The sequence below is a fragment of the Emydura macquarii genome, unplaced genomic scaffold, assembly GCF_026122565.2.
Source record: "Emydura macquarii macquarii isolate MOO-44397 ecotype Brisbane River unplaced genomic scaffold, CSIRO-AGI_Emac_v2 contig_1253, whole genome shotgun sequence".
Classification (NCBI taxonomy): Eukaryota; Metazoa; Chordata; order Testudines; family Chelidae; genus Emydura; species Emydura macquarii.
The window spans coordinates 54,460,380-54,477,607 of NW_027131390.1; the positions used below are offsets into that span (position 1 = coordinate 54,460,380).

General features: G+C 40.0%; 1 protein-coding gene across 6 annotated transcripts in view; it reads right to left on the bottom strand.

Moving 5' to 3' along the window:
- Positions 1-17,228, bottom strand: part of PARD3B (par-3 family cell polarity regulator beta) — a 656,325-nt gene that overhangs the window by 101,922 nt on the left and 537,175 nt on the right. For 5 of the 6 annotated variants that reach the window (XR_010919815.1, XM_067548843.1, XM_067548841.1 and 2 more), the window contains one exon: positions 10,406-10,708. The exons of the other annotated variant lie outside the window; for it this stretch is intronic. Coding sequence is in view for 4 of the 5 variants with exons in the window: in XM_067548843.1 (XP_067404944.1) it covers positions 10,406-10,708 (303 nt within the window). In the remaining variant the exon portion in view is untranslated. The remainder of the gene's footprint in view (positions 1-10,405; positions 10,709-17,228) is intronic. 6 annotated transcript variants of the gene reach the window in all.

Genomic DNA, 17,228 nt, shown 5'->3' on the forward strand with positions numbered 1-17,228 from the left:
CCATCTTCTGGGCTGAATACACTCTATGGCCCAAGGCAGAAGTGTTTATGGTAGATAAACTCTGATGCTGAAGGATATACTTTAGTTAATACCACATTGATAGGAAACACCTTCAAGTTATTATTACACTGAACTTTTTAATTTAAAATTGAAATTTTAAATGAACAAAGAAAATCAACCATAAAAATGGGCCATCAAACTACTGAATACGAAGAGGTTGTTTAAAATGTTAAAACATTTGTTTGGCTCTTTCTTGCTCCATTAGCATCCCTACCTTCCTTACGAGTCAAGAAGAGTCGTGAACCCTCCACACTGAATTGGGAAGAAGAGCATGGATTCGCACAATGCAAGCAAACAGTGTGAACACAGTACCTGACTGCTATTTTGCGGAGAAGAGCCTTGCCGGCCTATGGGACAAGAAGAGAGGATCAGGGGAGAGATAGGAGGAAGGAAAGAAATGACTCAAAGACTGAAAGAGCTCGTTTTTTTCAGTTCCATTCAAACCATTTCAGAAGTTTCTAAAGTTGGTTCCCTTTGCTGATTTTTTTTCCTTCCTCAGCTGGAAGGACTTACAAATGGAGGCAGCTACCTGTTTCATAAGTAACTTGACCGTACGAAATATTTCATATGAGTGCTCTCTGTTAGTCTCTAAAAATGGTCTCCAAACATCTAGGCTGTGTAGTGATATAAAGTGATTGCTGCAAGGTTAGCTGAAGCAATATGACTTTCCCTTGTCTCTGTAGGTTCACAGGAGGCTTAGCTTTCTCTGGGTTCCAATCCGGAGTATGGTTAGAAATGAGTTATTTCACTTTCTATGGCAGCCCCAGCATCAATCTCCATACAATGGCCAAAACTCTACTGGACCACCAATGTCAGAAATCAACCTGCTGCAGAATGTCACACCTGGCAGAGAAACCATGGCAGTGAGACCAGCCCCTCAGCAGCGATTACACTGGTTGCCATATGGTGCCAGGCCTCACTATGTAGATGTAGGCAGTGGAAGAGGTTCAGAGTCTTTTTTGGTATAGCTGGTTATGTACCACTTGTAACATCAATAGTGTGCCTGAGCTGATAAAGAAATGAGAGAATGATACCATACTGCTTCTTAAAGTTTCCTGTGACTCTTTAGACCCTGGCTGCATCAATGACATCATGATCACTGGTTGAAAAATAACATTTCAAAGTCTATCATCAATTACATGCGCTGCACAAGTGCCAGGACATAGCACAATTTTTCTCTTTCTATACTGCATCTTGCCTGTTTAGTCAGTTCTTCCCTATCTCGCCAGTCATCCAAATATTTTTGTTAGCAACATTTAGTAATGACTAAATTTTAAAAACAAGATCTTGCTGCTCTGTATATTTGCTCTCAATACTACTGCAGTCTAACTCGGTCTTTGCTCATCTTTCCATCAATGACACCTTGACACTATCAGGGTCCTGAACACTGCCTAGGAATAATAAGGCTTTTCCATTGATCTCTCCTAATGTCACACACTTGGACCCTGCATAAAGATGCAGTATATTTTGGTTGACTCAAACTGAGTTCCGATTAGGTGGAACCTATTAGTTCTAGCCCAAGATATAAAAGGATTTGAGTGATTCTCTGAGACAGAGGAAACTATGGGCTGAGACTGATTGGTCCTGCAGGGAAAATCCTAGAGAACAGCCAAGTTGGAGAGAAAACATAGGCTGAAGTTTATGTTATGTTATTATTTAAGTTAACAATAAATGCAAGCCCCAGGAAGCAGGTAAGTTTGCACTACAGTAAATCCAGTATCCTTCTATTCTGCTCAGAGTTGAGCAAGAACTCTACATACTTACAGACTCAGGTGACTGGCACCCAGGTCTGCACACCCAGGTTAGCAGCCACACGGCAAAGCTGTATTTGAGTCACTGTGTTCCAAACTGGTGCTTCACTCGAGTGTGTTCCTAGGATTTCTGGGGCCAGATTCCTTGGTTCATTGTGCTCCAGTAAGGTGAGTTGTTCTATGATTCTTTCCGAAGGAACTGTGGGAGAACTTCTCTGTTATTCTGGGCAAACGGGGGGGAGAGGAGGGGAATTGTGAGAAAACATTGGAGGACTATCGGCACTCAAGTTATTTAGCGTGTGTCCTCACTACAAAGTAGGTAAAAGCCTCACTCAAGCTTAAGCCTATAACTTCAGACAAGCCAGCTAACTCTGATGGAAAGCACCACTAAACGTGAGTCAGATTTTTGTGTGTGGACAGGAGAAAAGTTAGGAGTAACACCCAAGTAAGAGCCTGAGTCAACTCTAAAAGGGAAGATACACCTTGCAGTCAATGTCCCATCCAGAACTGCATGAAGGTAAAACGTTATTTTTTGCATTAAAGATGTAGTTTAATTATTGTGCTCTTTTTTCCGGGTACCTCAACTTCCTCATTCAGGTCCATTCACTCTTCCTTTCCAAGTCTAGGAATCACTTCTCCATATTTATTGGCTTTGATCTTTCTGCTGTCTTAAACCCAGCTAGCATTTTGGGGTGGGCCAGCAAAATAATTCCTTCACATCTAACCAAGAAAAGCCATCAGACAGAGATGCATGGGCACATAACTGACTGGAGGGACAGACATGGACATTTTGAGTAAGGCACTGCCTGCTGTTTGGTTTTATTGTGTTCAGGGAAACAAGACTTTGTGTATAGTCTTTGTAAGTAAACAGGATTGCACCAAAGAATATATGTAACTTGTATCATCCATTTCTCCTTCTAATGGAAACAATCCTGCACGTCCTGCAAATTGGCTAGCTCATTGGGCCAATGGGGAAACAACTCCCATTGACTCCAAGTGGAGAAGAGGGGTGAGAATCCTACCCAGTATTAGTTGAAAACAGAGCTGACTGAATTTTCAATTCATTGAAATCAAAATTTTTGCAGGAATGTACCACTTCTGATGAAACTTTCATCAGGAAAGGTTTCTCAGTTCCAGAAATTTCATCCTGAACAAAACAAGAGTGAGAGAAAGAGACCCACAACCCTCTCACCCCCTGCAATAGCCAACTGTCCAGTGGTTCAGGCACTCACATATCATGTGGGGGGCCCCGGGTTCAACTCCCTGCTCTGCCTGATTCAGACCAAGGATTTGAATCTTGATCTTCCACATCCCTGGCAAGTGCCCTAGCCACTAGACTACTGGTTATTCTGGGGTGGATAACATTCCTGTTGGAGCGATTGGAATTTTTTTTCTTATAAATAATTAAATATTCACTGAGTCTCTAACATCCCAGGTGAGTACCCTGACCACTGAGCTCTAAAATCAGCCCCTCTCTCTTTCTCTGCCCCAATGAACATTCAGTTTTTATACAAAGTGGAACAGCTGCAACAGGCAAGAGATTGAGAGAGACCCACACTAGAATAGCTAATAGCCTGGTGGCTAGGGCAGTCACTAGGGCGATAGTTAAAGTCCCTGCTCCAAATCAGCCCTGAGCTGAACCTTGGTCTCATACATCCCAAGTGAGTGCCAGAACCATGGAGTTATCATCGGTGGATCTCATTCTCCCTTTCTTATTTTTCCCAAAAAACTCCAAAAGGTCTTGGTTTTGTCCTGACGTGGAACAGAACATTTTTGAAATCTCAAACATTTTTGCAGGACAGGAAAACTATTTCTTGCCTAGCTCTAGCTGAGAGCTACAGACTACTGGAAACTAGTGGGAAAATAAAATCACATGACAGTTTTAATCATTTTCTCCACTTTTTAATTAGAATTAGGTTGGTATTTTTGTTTAGGATTACCAACATCCCAGAGGTTATGCCTTTTTCCGCTCATGCTCCCATTGTGCAGCTATTAATTATGAAAAAAAATGGAGAAAAAACGGTGTATTTCCTTGCTGCACGTCTAGTAAGGTAGATTTTTTCCATTCAAGAAGAACTGTTTAGTTAAATTGCTTGCCTGCTAAATGGAAATACCACAAGCTATTAGAGGTTTGCACTTTCAATATGCAAGTGACTGGCCTATAAACAAGATTATAACAGCTTCTCTTTTGAACAGCTCTGACTATTTAATTAATCTTCAGCCATTAACCATTCATTTAAAATGCCACTTACGAAATCTTAATTTTGCACATTATCAGCTGGTTCACAAATAGCTATCCATGAGCAGAAGCGTAATGATCTCCCTCTCTCTTTCTTAGAGCTTACCAACCTTATAGTCAATTTTGGCTTCTTAATTAACCACATACATATTAGCATTTAAAATTAAATGGCAGTTTAAAAAAAAAGAATTAATGTTCAGAGAAAAGTTAACACTCAGATTATTCTGCTGCTGGTTAAAGGGACAAAAACCAGCTTTTGGTCAAACAGCCTCCTGCACAAGACAGGAATAGGGACCTTTTGCCCGCACCCAGAAAAGTCAGCAATGGAAAAGACACATGCAGGGCCATATGATACCACTCAAACTATATGGAAGATCTCCAGTTTTGCTTTTACTTACACCTAAGAAGCTGACAACACCTCCCCTGTTATGGTCCAGTATAAGCGAGGGCAGATCCTCAGACACACATATGCCTTTGGCATGTGTGTCCAAAGGACTGCAAAAAAAAAAAAAAAAAAAAAAAAGATGTGGGGTTAACAGTAAATAGAGTTCTCAGAGAAGGATACCAGGCAGTATTGTATCACATAAGAAAAGGTGGATCTGGAGGGAAAAAAATCTGATGTACATGAATACTTATCACAGCTGCAATAATTTAGGTTCATGAGCATCTGCAGCAAAGCAGTTCCTAGAGAGTTGCTGGATTACAGTATATAAGATTTTACACATCTGTCAGTAAGTAAGATGAGCCAATGCAAACCTAGCACTCAGGATGTCCCTGGGAGGATTTGTGACCAGTCCTGATAGACATTAGGTCTGCTAGCCAGTGAATGGCTTACAGTAAGAATTTATGTATTATTGTAAGCTCTTCCAGGCAGTGACCATCTTAGTGTCTACCACAGAGGAACACTGGTTCTGCCTATGGCTTTAGACTCTACTGCTATATAAATATAATAGTGAATTTTAATCTGTAGTAGATGCAGTTCCAAAATTATATCTGTTATGTAAAGGAAAATTGTATTCATTTTCCTCAGACCAGCATTTTGAAATGTCCAAAGGTAAGTAGCACAAAAGTTAAGAACTATTTTTGGCAATGAATTTGACATCATACTTTAAAATTCATACTACTGGGCTGAGCAAACACGTTGTGCAATTTGTGCTTCTTTAACACCATTCCTGAGATACTTCAAATGTCTTATAAACCTTTTACATCACCATGTTTGAAAGGAAAAAGAGGAAATTGCTCTTTTAAAATGTGAAATGGAGTGCAGCATGCATGTCATCTAAGGGATAGGAAAGTTGCTTATGTACTTTTTGTCTATGGTGTGACACCTAGGCTGTGCCATGGCAAAAGTTAGCAGTGTCAACGATTCACCCTAGATGACTAAGCACTGTGAAGAGATGTGAGACTTACTACTCATTTCAGTAACATATGTACCACAAAAATACTGCAGCCACTATTGCATATTGAGGCAGTGCACAGTTGTCTCAGGCACAGTCCCTCCTGAGTTCCCTGGCTGCACCACGCTTTGGGATGATACAGCTGATTCTCCTCTTGGTGGCTAAGAGCGTTCCACAGATTAATAGGGTGATATGAATGCTATATACACATTAAGGGAGAAGACCTTGTGCTCCTCCCGATGCAATAAATACAACTATGGCTGGTCCTTACACAGGGTATACAAGAGGGATTGGAGGAAATTCTCTGTTCACTCTCCAACCCAACCTACACATGGTCCATTCAAGCTATCCCATGATATTGACAGGAAAGAGGCTTCCTTTCATTTCCATACATATTGTTGACTCGACATTTGTGATGTGTGGCATTTGTATCAGTACTTTCAGGAATAATCTATTATTGAACCATCTCTCAGATTAGGTGTTGGGAACTTGGTCTATCAGCAGAAACATTTTGTTTTGCTATGGTGAAGACATGCATTTGGAGCAAAACGAGTTTCTTCCTTTTCTTCATAGAACTGCAGATCAGATATATCCAACATGATCAGACTTGGTTTAGAAGGAGGGGAATATGTGATTTTAGTTGCAAAGCTGTAGTGTACTTCTATAGGTACTATGGGTAAAATTTTCTAAAATGCTTAAGTGGCTTGGTCTGAGTGCCTCACTGAAAGTCAGTGGGTGTGCGACCCGAGACACCCCTGTATTCACACTTTAGACACTACTGCAACGATAATGTACAAAATACACCTTCTGAGGTATCATTTGAAAACTACCACCACATTGGTCAATAATATCATTGTGAAATGTATGTGACAACATTGTGTGTGGAATTATGGATACCCACTGATATTCTGCTTTACAGACTGACTAAAAGGTGTTTAAACCAGGTATGTCAGGGGGATTTGATAAACAGGCTAACACCTCTAACCAGGTGTGGCCAAATTCAATGGGCTATTCATTTGTATCAGAAGTTGCAGGCAGAGATAATTTACGCTGTCAAACTTACCAATAGCGGAAAAGACAGCATGGAGCCATACCAGTGTGATGGGGTGTTATCTCACACTTGCCTGGAAAGAGTTAATGTAGGTTAAGAAGGGGGCCAATTAACCAGAAAGGCCACAGCTGACAGGAATCATTCGGCTTGAGTAATCAATCCCCTGACTGAGGGAGAGAGCCCATCTGAGGAGGAATGAGCTGCGCTGGAATTATAAAGGCAGGAGAAAATGGCTGCAGAAAGAGGCAGTAGGGAACGGAAGTAGGCTGCAGTCACTACCTGGGAGAAAGGAAGAGTGTTTGGAAGCTGCAGAGACATGTAGCCTGCAGTTGCTCCCTGGGAGGAGGGAGTGGTGAAGCTGGCAAACCCAAAGAGGAAGGGAGTGCCAGATGGGAAGGAAAAGGCTCAGAGAAAGGCAGTAAGGTCTAAAAGGGAACAGACCTTGGCTACTGTCTAGAGGTTCCCTGAGCCAGAACCCAGAGTAGGTGGCGGGCTCAGGTTCTGCTGCCAGCCACTGAGGAAGTAACACCTAGGCAGTGGATGGGAAGACCGCCTAGGACTGCTGAAGGAAGACTGATATCCCAGAATATTGCACTATTAAAAGGCATAATCCTGGATACATACAAGAGGTCATACGCAGTAGTGAAAACTGAGGGTGACTAGAAATAAACAGAAAAATATTTTGACTGACAAAGTGTGATTTTTTTCAAGTTATTTTTTCCCTGTTTTTAATGTATGTAGGTTCTTAGGATTCACAGAGTACACTGATTCCACTAATGCTTTTGCTACATTCATGAAGAAAAACCACTTACATTTCTATAGCACCTTTCATACTAAAGATCTTGGCAAAATATGCATAGGATTACTTCACCTTCACTTCAATGAGCCATCACTGAGAAGAAATGAACAAACTCTTTAACCGTGCACTGGAATGCTACACAGCAGTTTCAAACAAGAAGAAAAGAAAACTATACAGAACTGAAATTACAGATGGAGGTTTAGTGAATGTAACTATCCAAGTTGAAATTTGGCCACGACACAGTTGTTAACTTTTCAATGAGTGCAACAGGAACCTGCCCTGGATGTATACATTTATATAGCAGGGGTGAATCATGTACTTCATAATCACCTGAGTAATAGTCCTAGCACGTGTGCAGAGCATTGATGCCTTTTGAACTGTACAGGGTTTCCAGGTTGGTGAGGGACAACCCATGAGTGGGACACTATAGCAAAAGAATAAACTGAGATCATCATGTTTTTTGATGGGGTGAAGGGAAAGGGAAGAGAAAGAAATTATATACCAGCTACTAGTAGCACTTATCTGGCCACAGAGAATCTCTCATTACAAGTGGCCTTATAATATTTTAAAAGTCATAAAAAAGATAATGCATTTTTGTTTAAACTGATGAGTTTTAATTCTCTATGGCAGTGAAACATAACTGGAATTCCCAGACTGAAATGAGATCATCTATGCCCTGTTTGTTGAAACCGAAAAAGAAAGACGTTTTCTTTAAAACTCATTTACTTTAGTCACTACCCATGTCCCCACACACTACATTGCAAGCTGTGAGTCAGAGGTGGGAGAAAAAAACTACCGGTATTCTGAAGAAAAATTAACAGCCAAAAATCACAAGAAAGAAAAAGAGAGAAACCGAGCTAAACATTAATTATGTCATGACCAACCTGCTGATAAATGTTCACCCTCATAAAAGCAAAATAACTTTTGTTTGGCTAATAAGCATCCATTATCCCCATCGTTCTGATGCAGACAAGGTCGTTTTCACACCTGACCTAAGACAGATTTGTTTGGTAATTAATGTGTTACCCATAGTTTTTCTTTCCACATCTCCATCTCCCCTCAGTAGCCCACAGGATTTCCTTATCTGTAGTTGTCTAAGCCAACAGTTATTGAAAATACTAACATCACATGCCATTGTATAAATTCATATCAGTTGATTCAGGTTTGGCACAACTCTAATGGTGAATACAAACAAACTTTTGTCTTTGAGAGAGAGAAAGACCGATTTAAAACTGGCAAAGGCAGCCTAACAGGAACCCACACTGCCAACTCCAATTTCTCCAAAGTGGTCAAACAGGCTCTACAAGCCCCAGTAATTCAACAAGACTAACGAGTAGCAGATTTTCCTGCTAGTCGGTTGGTAATGGACCTGCCCAGGCAGATCAGGCTCAGCCAGGGCCACCTCTGCCTCATGTCTGACCTCATCATCATCATCAACTTTTTGGTTTTTTTTCTTTTTCCTGTTAAAGTTTTGGTTTTAGTTTTCCTGTAAATTATGCTGCGTGGCTTGGAATTAGAGATGAATTCATGCTAAAATTCCAGATCTAAACCCTGCAACCAGAACTGGGTTTGGATCAGAGTTTGTTGCTCAGTCTTATCTCTAAAGCAAACAAAGACTACATTTAGTGGTAAGACGTCCTCTGTCCAGCCAAAACCTTAAAATAGTGGAAATAAGATGTTCATGGGAAAGACTTGTACATTCCTTTTCACCTTCATAAAAAAATACCAAAAAAAAGCAATACCACAACTTCAGTTTTGATGGGAATTGTACAAAATGGTTCTGTTAAAATGGAACTCTGTAACATAACAGCTAGAACCATATTTAATAATGAGCCTAATCTAAGCATGTTTAAATGTGAGAAATTTCAGATTTGGATTTGGATCTGGATTTCAAATCCTCCGCATTTGACACAGAGTTGACATAACTGGCACCTATGCATGGAGTGTTGATGGAATGGAAGAGAGATGCCACTTAGCTGCCTCTCCTTTTTATGACAGACATCTTCTTGACTATCTGAAGAGCTTTCTCCAGTACTGTATTCAGGTGAACGAGACAGAGAATTTGGCATATCCCCTGCTAAACACTTACATTTCTGTTCATGTCAAACTTCCTATGAGAGCTTTATCTCAATACCCAATAGACATCTTCAAAGTACTGTGTTTCTACAAACTCAAAACTCTCCCACATCTGTGCTCAGACAGCCCCTCAAACACATCAGCACAGAATGAGGTAGCAAGGAGCCACATTACAAGCCACAGTCCAAGATTAATGCACTAACACTTAAACTGCTCCCGCACCCCATATTCCCAATTCCTCTCCTGTCCATTCACCCATCTTGCTTGCAGAGTCACATATTGGCCAGAAAAATCCTATGTACATTTATTAACACCACGACATTAATTATACCCCCTAACTCCAGAAGTGACCAGCTTTAGAAACCTCACAGTGGTGGCTGCATCCGAGTCCCAGGGATTTGTGTTTTCTTTTTAACTCAAACAAAAACTTCACCATCTTTCTTTAATGTTATCAACCCGGAAGCTTGACAGTAAGGATTAAAAATTGCTCCTTCTTTCTCACTTGGTTATTGGAAATGCCGTGAAAGGTGATCAGTCTTGTGAAGCTACGCTTTACAGTCTGCATAAAATGCCATGATTCCCAGTCCTCTCCCCAACCTAATTGAAAGTGCATAATATCACACAGCTGGAGAAATGTAACCTGTAAACATATGCAATATATCACACGATCATACAAAAACCAGTTACGAATGGGCACTGGGTGATCATCAGGACCAGAAGGGATCTAAAACAGAGTTTTGCTGAAGAATAAGAACTTTTCCTGTGTAAAGGAGAAAAAAACCAGTCTCTCAGCAGCATAGAAATTGGATTGGAGGCAGTTCCTTCATTCTGTTTGTGAAATATGGACCTTTCTATCATGATTTCTATTTGACTGCTGCTTTATGTAGACACTTCAGGGGTACAGTTGGAGCAAAGGCTGCTCTTGGTTAAAACAATATAAATCAAGAATAAAACCATTGTTCTCTAGTCAGTAAATACAAGTGCATGTGAAACTGAAAAATCAGGTGATCTGCCATCATTGGGCAATATTACCTGTCAGCAGGAGTCTGTGGATGGTGCTGCTTGTTTATCTTTGCATACAGTCCTTCCAAATGCTCCCTCTCTCCTGGTATTGCAGGGATATCCCGTGGGTATCTAAAGTTTTCTGCTACAGGTGGGGACGATGGCCTGTAGACATTTGCTGCTGGGTAAGCCTCTCTGAAGTGATTCACTCTGGCGTAATTCGGATCTATCTCATCGTCATCAATATAAGGCGGTGAACCTACAGGACTAGTGGAGTAATCAGCAATCCCTCTTGCCTGTTTTTGCCGTAACTCCTGATGTTTTGTACCAATCCTAATTGTTAGAAAGAAACAAACAGCATATTTGGATTCACTCCAGTAATGACAGCAAAACACTGATGCATCAAGAAAAATTTAAAAAATCTCTCTCTGTAAATGTAAACTGTCTATATATTTCAGGCCAGTAGAACTCTAATGCAAGCAGAAATCTCTGGGTTCTGTTCCTTTGGCATGTAGCTTTGTAACCAGGCATGTTGTTATTCTGCACTCTGACAACAAAGACTATTGCAGAGTAGGCTCCAGTTTTTCACAAGTATTCCTGATAGTTATCACACACAGATCTAATGTTTTAGAAATACTTCTCTACTAGAGGTTTGTGTTAAATCCACAACACAGGCTTAAATATCTAACCTAATCTTCACATTTTTCATTTAACTTAGCCGATAAAAATATTATTGGCTCTTCGGCCTGTTGGCCCACACATATTCTGCTAAATAAATTAACTTGAGAAAGTGGATTAAACTTATGAAATAACTGTGAAGATGGTACAGTTGTCTGCAAAGCAGGAACAGAAGCAATTAATTTACTTGAGATTTAATTTTATATATATTTTTATATACACACACACACACACACACACATATACACGTTACATAAATGGAGAACCTCATTCCTCATTACATAGGGCTAGGGACAGAGTAAAACAGGGAAGAAATTAATAAAAATCTTACAGAGATGAATTGGTACATATAAGTGAATTAAAGACTATTACTGGCAGTGCTCCACTGTGATAAAGCCTTAAGTGGTATTACAAAACGCTTCTGCTAATCAGTGCCATTGTACTATTTGTTGGGAATAGGAATGGTAAAACATATTCAGGTAAATTTCAAACCCAGCTGAACTTCAATGATTCAACATTTACTCTGGAATAAAAAAAAAAAAAAAAAAAAAAAAAGAAGTTCCATGAATGTGCAACTTCTGTTAAATGTTCAGCTTGTCTTTAAGATGGCATAATTAAACACAACTAGAAGAATTACAGCAGCATGTCAACCACAGCATAGAGTATATTCTGAAGTAAATTGTACTTATGGAAGTGTGTGATGCAGGAATAGATGAAAGGCAGAAACACATATCACACCTGCACTGGTTGCCATTAAAAAGTTTACATTTACCCACCGTCACTGTATCTGAAGTGCAGCAGCATTTCCCTATACTTAATAAATTTAGTGAGTAGATAGAAAGAACAGTAAGTAGGAAAATACTTAATGTGGTTAAACAATGATGACCATTGTGGGAGAACACACACAAACAGAGTGTGCAGGACAAATAGTCAAGAGACCTGGAGATGAAAAAAGTAGAGGTTTGGAAAAAATTTGGAAGGAGCCTGAAGTATATGGAGCCCTGGAAATAAGACAGCAGAAGCACAGTGAGGTCTTAATGAGTTGCTGTACATCCAGTTGATCCAGTCTTTCCAGATATCCGCAACCAACTGGAGTATGTGCTTGAGGATTTTTATTTTGCTTCATTAGAAAATATATTTAAAAGTGTTCTATGTAATTCTCCAACAAAAAACCAGTCTTGTAAGTAATCTTATCCTATTTATCTTTGGCAAAACATCAAAAACTTTCATAAATATACTAGAGTATGTTACTATGTACAGTGCACCCTTTCAAGACATGCCTTTCCCTAATAGAAACCAATATCAGTTGATGGGGTAGAGATGAATATGATAACCAGACTTTCAGTGTGAAAAACCAAGATGCATCCTGTGGTGGGGGGGATGTTGCAGCAGACAGCTTTGGTGGTGTCAGTGAGGTGAGCACACAAAAGTTTTGGCAGCTGGCAGAGAAGGGGTGGGAAAAAGGAAAGGGTGTTCAATTTTTCCTCTTCCCCTTCCTCAGCCATATAACACTCCACTCCTCCTCCTCCCATGTCACCCTCCCTCTTTCAGAATAAAAGCTAACATGTTACAGTAAGGGAGAGTGAAAGAACAGTAGTCGTCTGTGCCCTCTTCACTGTTTTCTCCAAGTAGCCCCAATTCATTTACTGCATTTTCTGTAATGTAACTGAAGACAAGGCAACAGTTATTTATTTGTTTTCCTGGCTCTTACTGTATTTCTTCTATTTCCTTTTTATCTCTTCAATCCTAATACATTCCTAAAACCTCTTGGGCTTTCTGTTCTGATACCTTCTAAGGTTTTTTTTTCTTTTGCCTTTTCCTGTTTCTATCCTCTACCCAATCCTCCTCTCTCTGAATCCTTCAGTGTCCTTTTCTATCCCCTCATTTTCTCTCTATACCACACACATTCTTTGTATCTCATTCACATGCTGACTCAGCCGGGTCAGTAGCCTTGTGTAGATGGTGGAGACTGACCAACCTATAGGCTCACCACTGATAGCACTGCCAGGATTCAAAGTGAGTCTTTGATTCCACGTGGATCTGGTACTATGCTGCAGGGGAGATTTCACTGGGGGATCTCATGGAGGGTATATCATGGTGTTGACATATAACAAGACCTGGTCAGTGAGGCACACATGCTCTCAGCCAGACTGCTGGCAATTTCATTGGCTCAGTTGGCTTATGGCTCCTTCAGATGGCCAGAGTTTGATGAGGTTTACAAAAAGTGGGAGAGAAGATTGTTTTTATAAAACTGACGGGGACACTGGAATAGACATTGAGGAAAAGGGACATGCCTTTATTCAGGGACACATGACTACCCTGTGGTGGAGAAAAAGACAAGCATAGATATACAATTAAAGTCTATGCTGAAATTAATACAGATGAAAACAAACACTAACAAGCAGCTATTTGTTTTCCTTCCAATACTGTAGCGTCAAATCTCAAACCAGCCCTAGCACAAGTAATTAATGAGTAGATGAAAATATGCAAAAGGCTTCATCCTCTGTGGGTTCCTAAATAAGAATAAGAGAAAGATTACACAGCAGGAGGGACCCACCCTGCCCACGTCACTGCTGACAGAACAAATTCACCAATGTTTATGTTAGGTAATTTTGGGAAAAACAGTTATAACCTGATCAATTCTTGCAACAAAACAATCTATCCAGGGAGAGTGCAGTGTATGGATCCTATTCTCAGGGAGTGCTTACTGCACTACGATGACAGGGATGGATTTCCATTTGCAATAAAGCTACAGACATCAATACAGCGGGGAGGGGGAGGATTTGTATCACTGCTTTCTGTCTTTTATACATAAAGTGCCTTCACAAGAAATCATCTTGCAGAAAGATTAATATATTATATGTCCCACAAGAGGTTATGTTTAGAAACGTGAGGATGAAAGCACTCTATTTGCTTTAAAAACCCCCCACAGAAATAGCTTATAGCTATTGGACCCAATACGTTTGTTAGTTCTATAGTCTCTGTCTCTGAAAGTTCTGCCTTTTGCCCATTAAACGTTTTTATAGTAATTTAAGATTTTTTTTTGGCTATTGGGCCAAATCCTGAGGGGTGCTGAGCATTTGCAAATATATCCAGGAAACTGAAGACAGTAGACTAGAGCCTCAACTAGTGTAAAATGGCATAACTCCATTGACTTCAGTGGAGGTACTCCTATTGACACCAGCTAATGATTTATCCCAGTGTTTCTCAACCTTTTTGATACCAGGGACTGCCTTCCTATACTGTCTCAGGGAAATCTCAGGGACCAGTTCCGGTCCATGGACTGGTCGTTGAGAAACACTGATCTAGCCCAATATCTTTATATTGCACATCAGGGAATTTCTACAAGTGTGTGTGGGATAACATAGAGGTCTCCTAGCCTTAATGATGGGATGTTGTATCTCATTGGATGGTCTCCTGAGGGAGGGAAAATGCATCAGTACACCACATTCTCTAGAGGAGACGACTTGGGAGCAACTCATTGGAATTGCAATGCTGAACTGAAATGGACTCTGAACCGATACATCCCATACCCCCTAGAGATTGCAGACTTGACGGTAGCAGAGTAGTACAATACAGTGACATCATGTGCAACTTGCTTTCATGTTTGACAGTGAAAGTAATTTGCTCTGCCATCAATACTAGTACCTTCTGCACAACAAAAGCCGGAATTAGGTTACCACAATTTTCTTTTGTTCCTGTGAAAAAAGCCCAGCTTCTTCAAATTTTCCTTATGGATGCAGCCTACAATCACTTTCACTGCTGTAAGCTGTACCTGCTCAAGAACAATTACTTCCTTTCTATATTATAGTGACCAGTCAATGCCAGCTTATGTGAATTTCTTGATGATCAATGTTTCATCATTTCAACAGGGCTATTATAATTGTATTAATATTTCTTGTTTCTTTCTCACTATTCCATGGAAATCTATAAAATCTGCTCAATGATCTCTCTTTTACACTTTCTGTTTTTCATTTCAAACCAAGCCCTACCAGACATGAGAATTGAACTACACAGGCTGTATAATTTCATTTTTGTAACTACTTATTTTACTATGCCTTCCCTTACTCCTCTTGCCCTTGTAGTTTCTATCCCATTTTCTAAAGCTTTAAATATCCTGATTGCATAGTATCACCGTGTTCTGACCCAACCCGTAAGAACATTTGTTTTCTATAAAATATACCAATGAGTGCCTAATAAGCTTTTATCCTGCTTCACCCTACTATCTTCCTCTCTCATATACCATTCTGCCTAGTCTTCCAAACCTGCTATCTGTTGCACATTTGCACTGTGTTCCATTCTGTTCCTCTACTCTTACTTCTCTTTTGTTGCCTCTTACACCCATCACAAAAATCTGCCAGATCAACAGAATTGTCACAGCAAACAGCTTTGGAACTATAATGAAAATACTACAAATACAGAAGAGCCCAACATGTTTCACAGGATGGGTCTGGTTAAACAAGTGGAAGCAAGAGATAACATGTCACTCACCATCATGACACCGACAGTGAAACTAAAGATGAGAAGCACAGGTCACGATCTGAACAGTTTAGCTTAATACTAAGTTTATATAAACTTCCTGATGAGGAAATGGGAAATAAACCACATAGAATGGAGGGAAGCCAATGACATTTCCTTTTCTGTGTCCCATATCAATTCTGCTCACTCTATTCTGCCATCTGAAACCACTGCATGACAACTGCAGCAACTTCCGTTAGCTGTGTGTCTGTGAAAACACAGCCCTCTCACTTAGGTAGCTAGAGCGTAGGCATGTTAGAAATGCTGTAGCATGTCCTGCCCTCTTAACTTCCTGTGATCCATCTCCCCTTTAATTGTCATCCAAAGCCAAACACATAGTTCCTGCCTCAAGAGTTTCCATACCTTCCAAGACCCAGAATCTATCATGCATAACCTTGCATAGCCACAAATAAGCCAATGTGATTTTGGGCTGCAAAGGTCAAATGTTCACATTGCAGATCAGGGAAAAGTTAGTCCTTTTTTACAGAACCCTGATAAAAAGATGGGTACAATTTTCAAAATAACAAATGCCATTTTCAAAAGTAGCTTAGACATTGAAGGAGTCTAAATCTCAGTGAAAGTCAACGAGGCTTAGGCTTCTAAGTGCCAAGGTCAGTTCCGAAAAATGGAAATTACATGCATTAGGAACTTTTTACCCCAGATCTGAAGGACCATAATTTAGACATCCTTCCAATATGATTTACTAACACAAATTACATAGCTGGCACCTTTTTTATGTACCACCAATATAAACTCTCTAAGGAACTTCTGTTCAATAACCACATCTTTTCTTAGTGGGAAGGAGCAGAACACTCCAGCCTTCAAATTCTCTGTTTTGTATCTCAGGTGAGATGAACAACTGGTTAGCACAATGTGCAGCATACAAACCAAATATTGTCAGTTACCATCTGTAAAGAAACCATGAACAAAAATTGTTAGCTACTGCAGAAAGGCTCCAATTACAATTGTGGCTATATAGACACAGCTGAAAGGCTTCTACTGACAACACTGAAATTGCTTGAGGGATTCCAAAAGGCAGATAATGTACTATTTTCTTCTAGCCAACATGAACAACTTTCTGCTGAAAATGTACAAGTGGTACAACAATCTACTTAGCACCATGCCCCAAGGTGCCAATCTAAATAAACAATACAATCAAACAGAAAATACACCAGGTGACCAAACAATGGATTTCACAAAGAGTGGTTGAGGGGAGGAAGGGTTGTTTTATTTTTAATAGAGTACAGCAACACTTTTTGGTATAGAGGATTAAATTTGATAGGCTTTGCAGAACAAGTGTGTTTTAAGGAGGGATTTGATCAAGCAAGATACTCAGTGCATCAGTGAAGGAAATTCCCAAAAGGTAGAATAGGAGAAGGAACAATAGCAAGCAAAGGTGAAGTGTACAACAGGAATAGATAGGCAGGAGGCATAGGTTTTTAGGATAATTAGTATTCTATTTGCAATTAATATAGTGAAAAGGGTATGGCTGTGCAAGCGGCTTGAGATATAGCTGGAATTGCACAAAAAAGGCCCAATCCTGTAAGTCTTTTAATCAGATTAATTGGTGTAATAAACATTCTTCCATTCATTTGGTCTTTCCTTGTGTGTAGTGGAATAAAAGCCACTGCATATTTCCATTCACGTGACGCTGCCT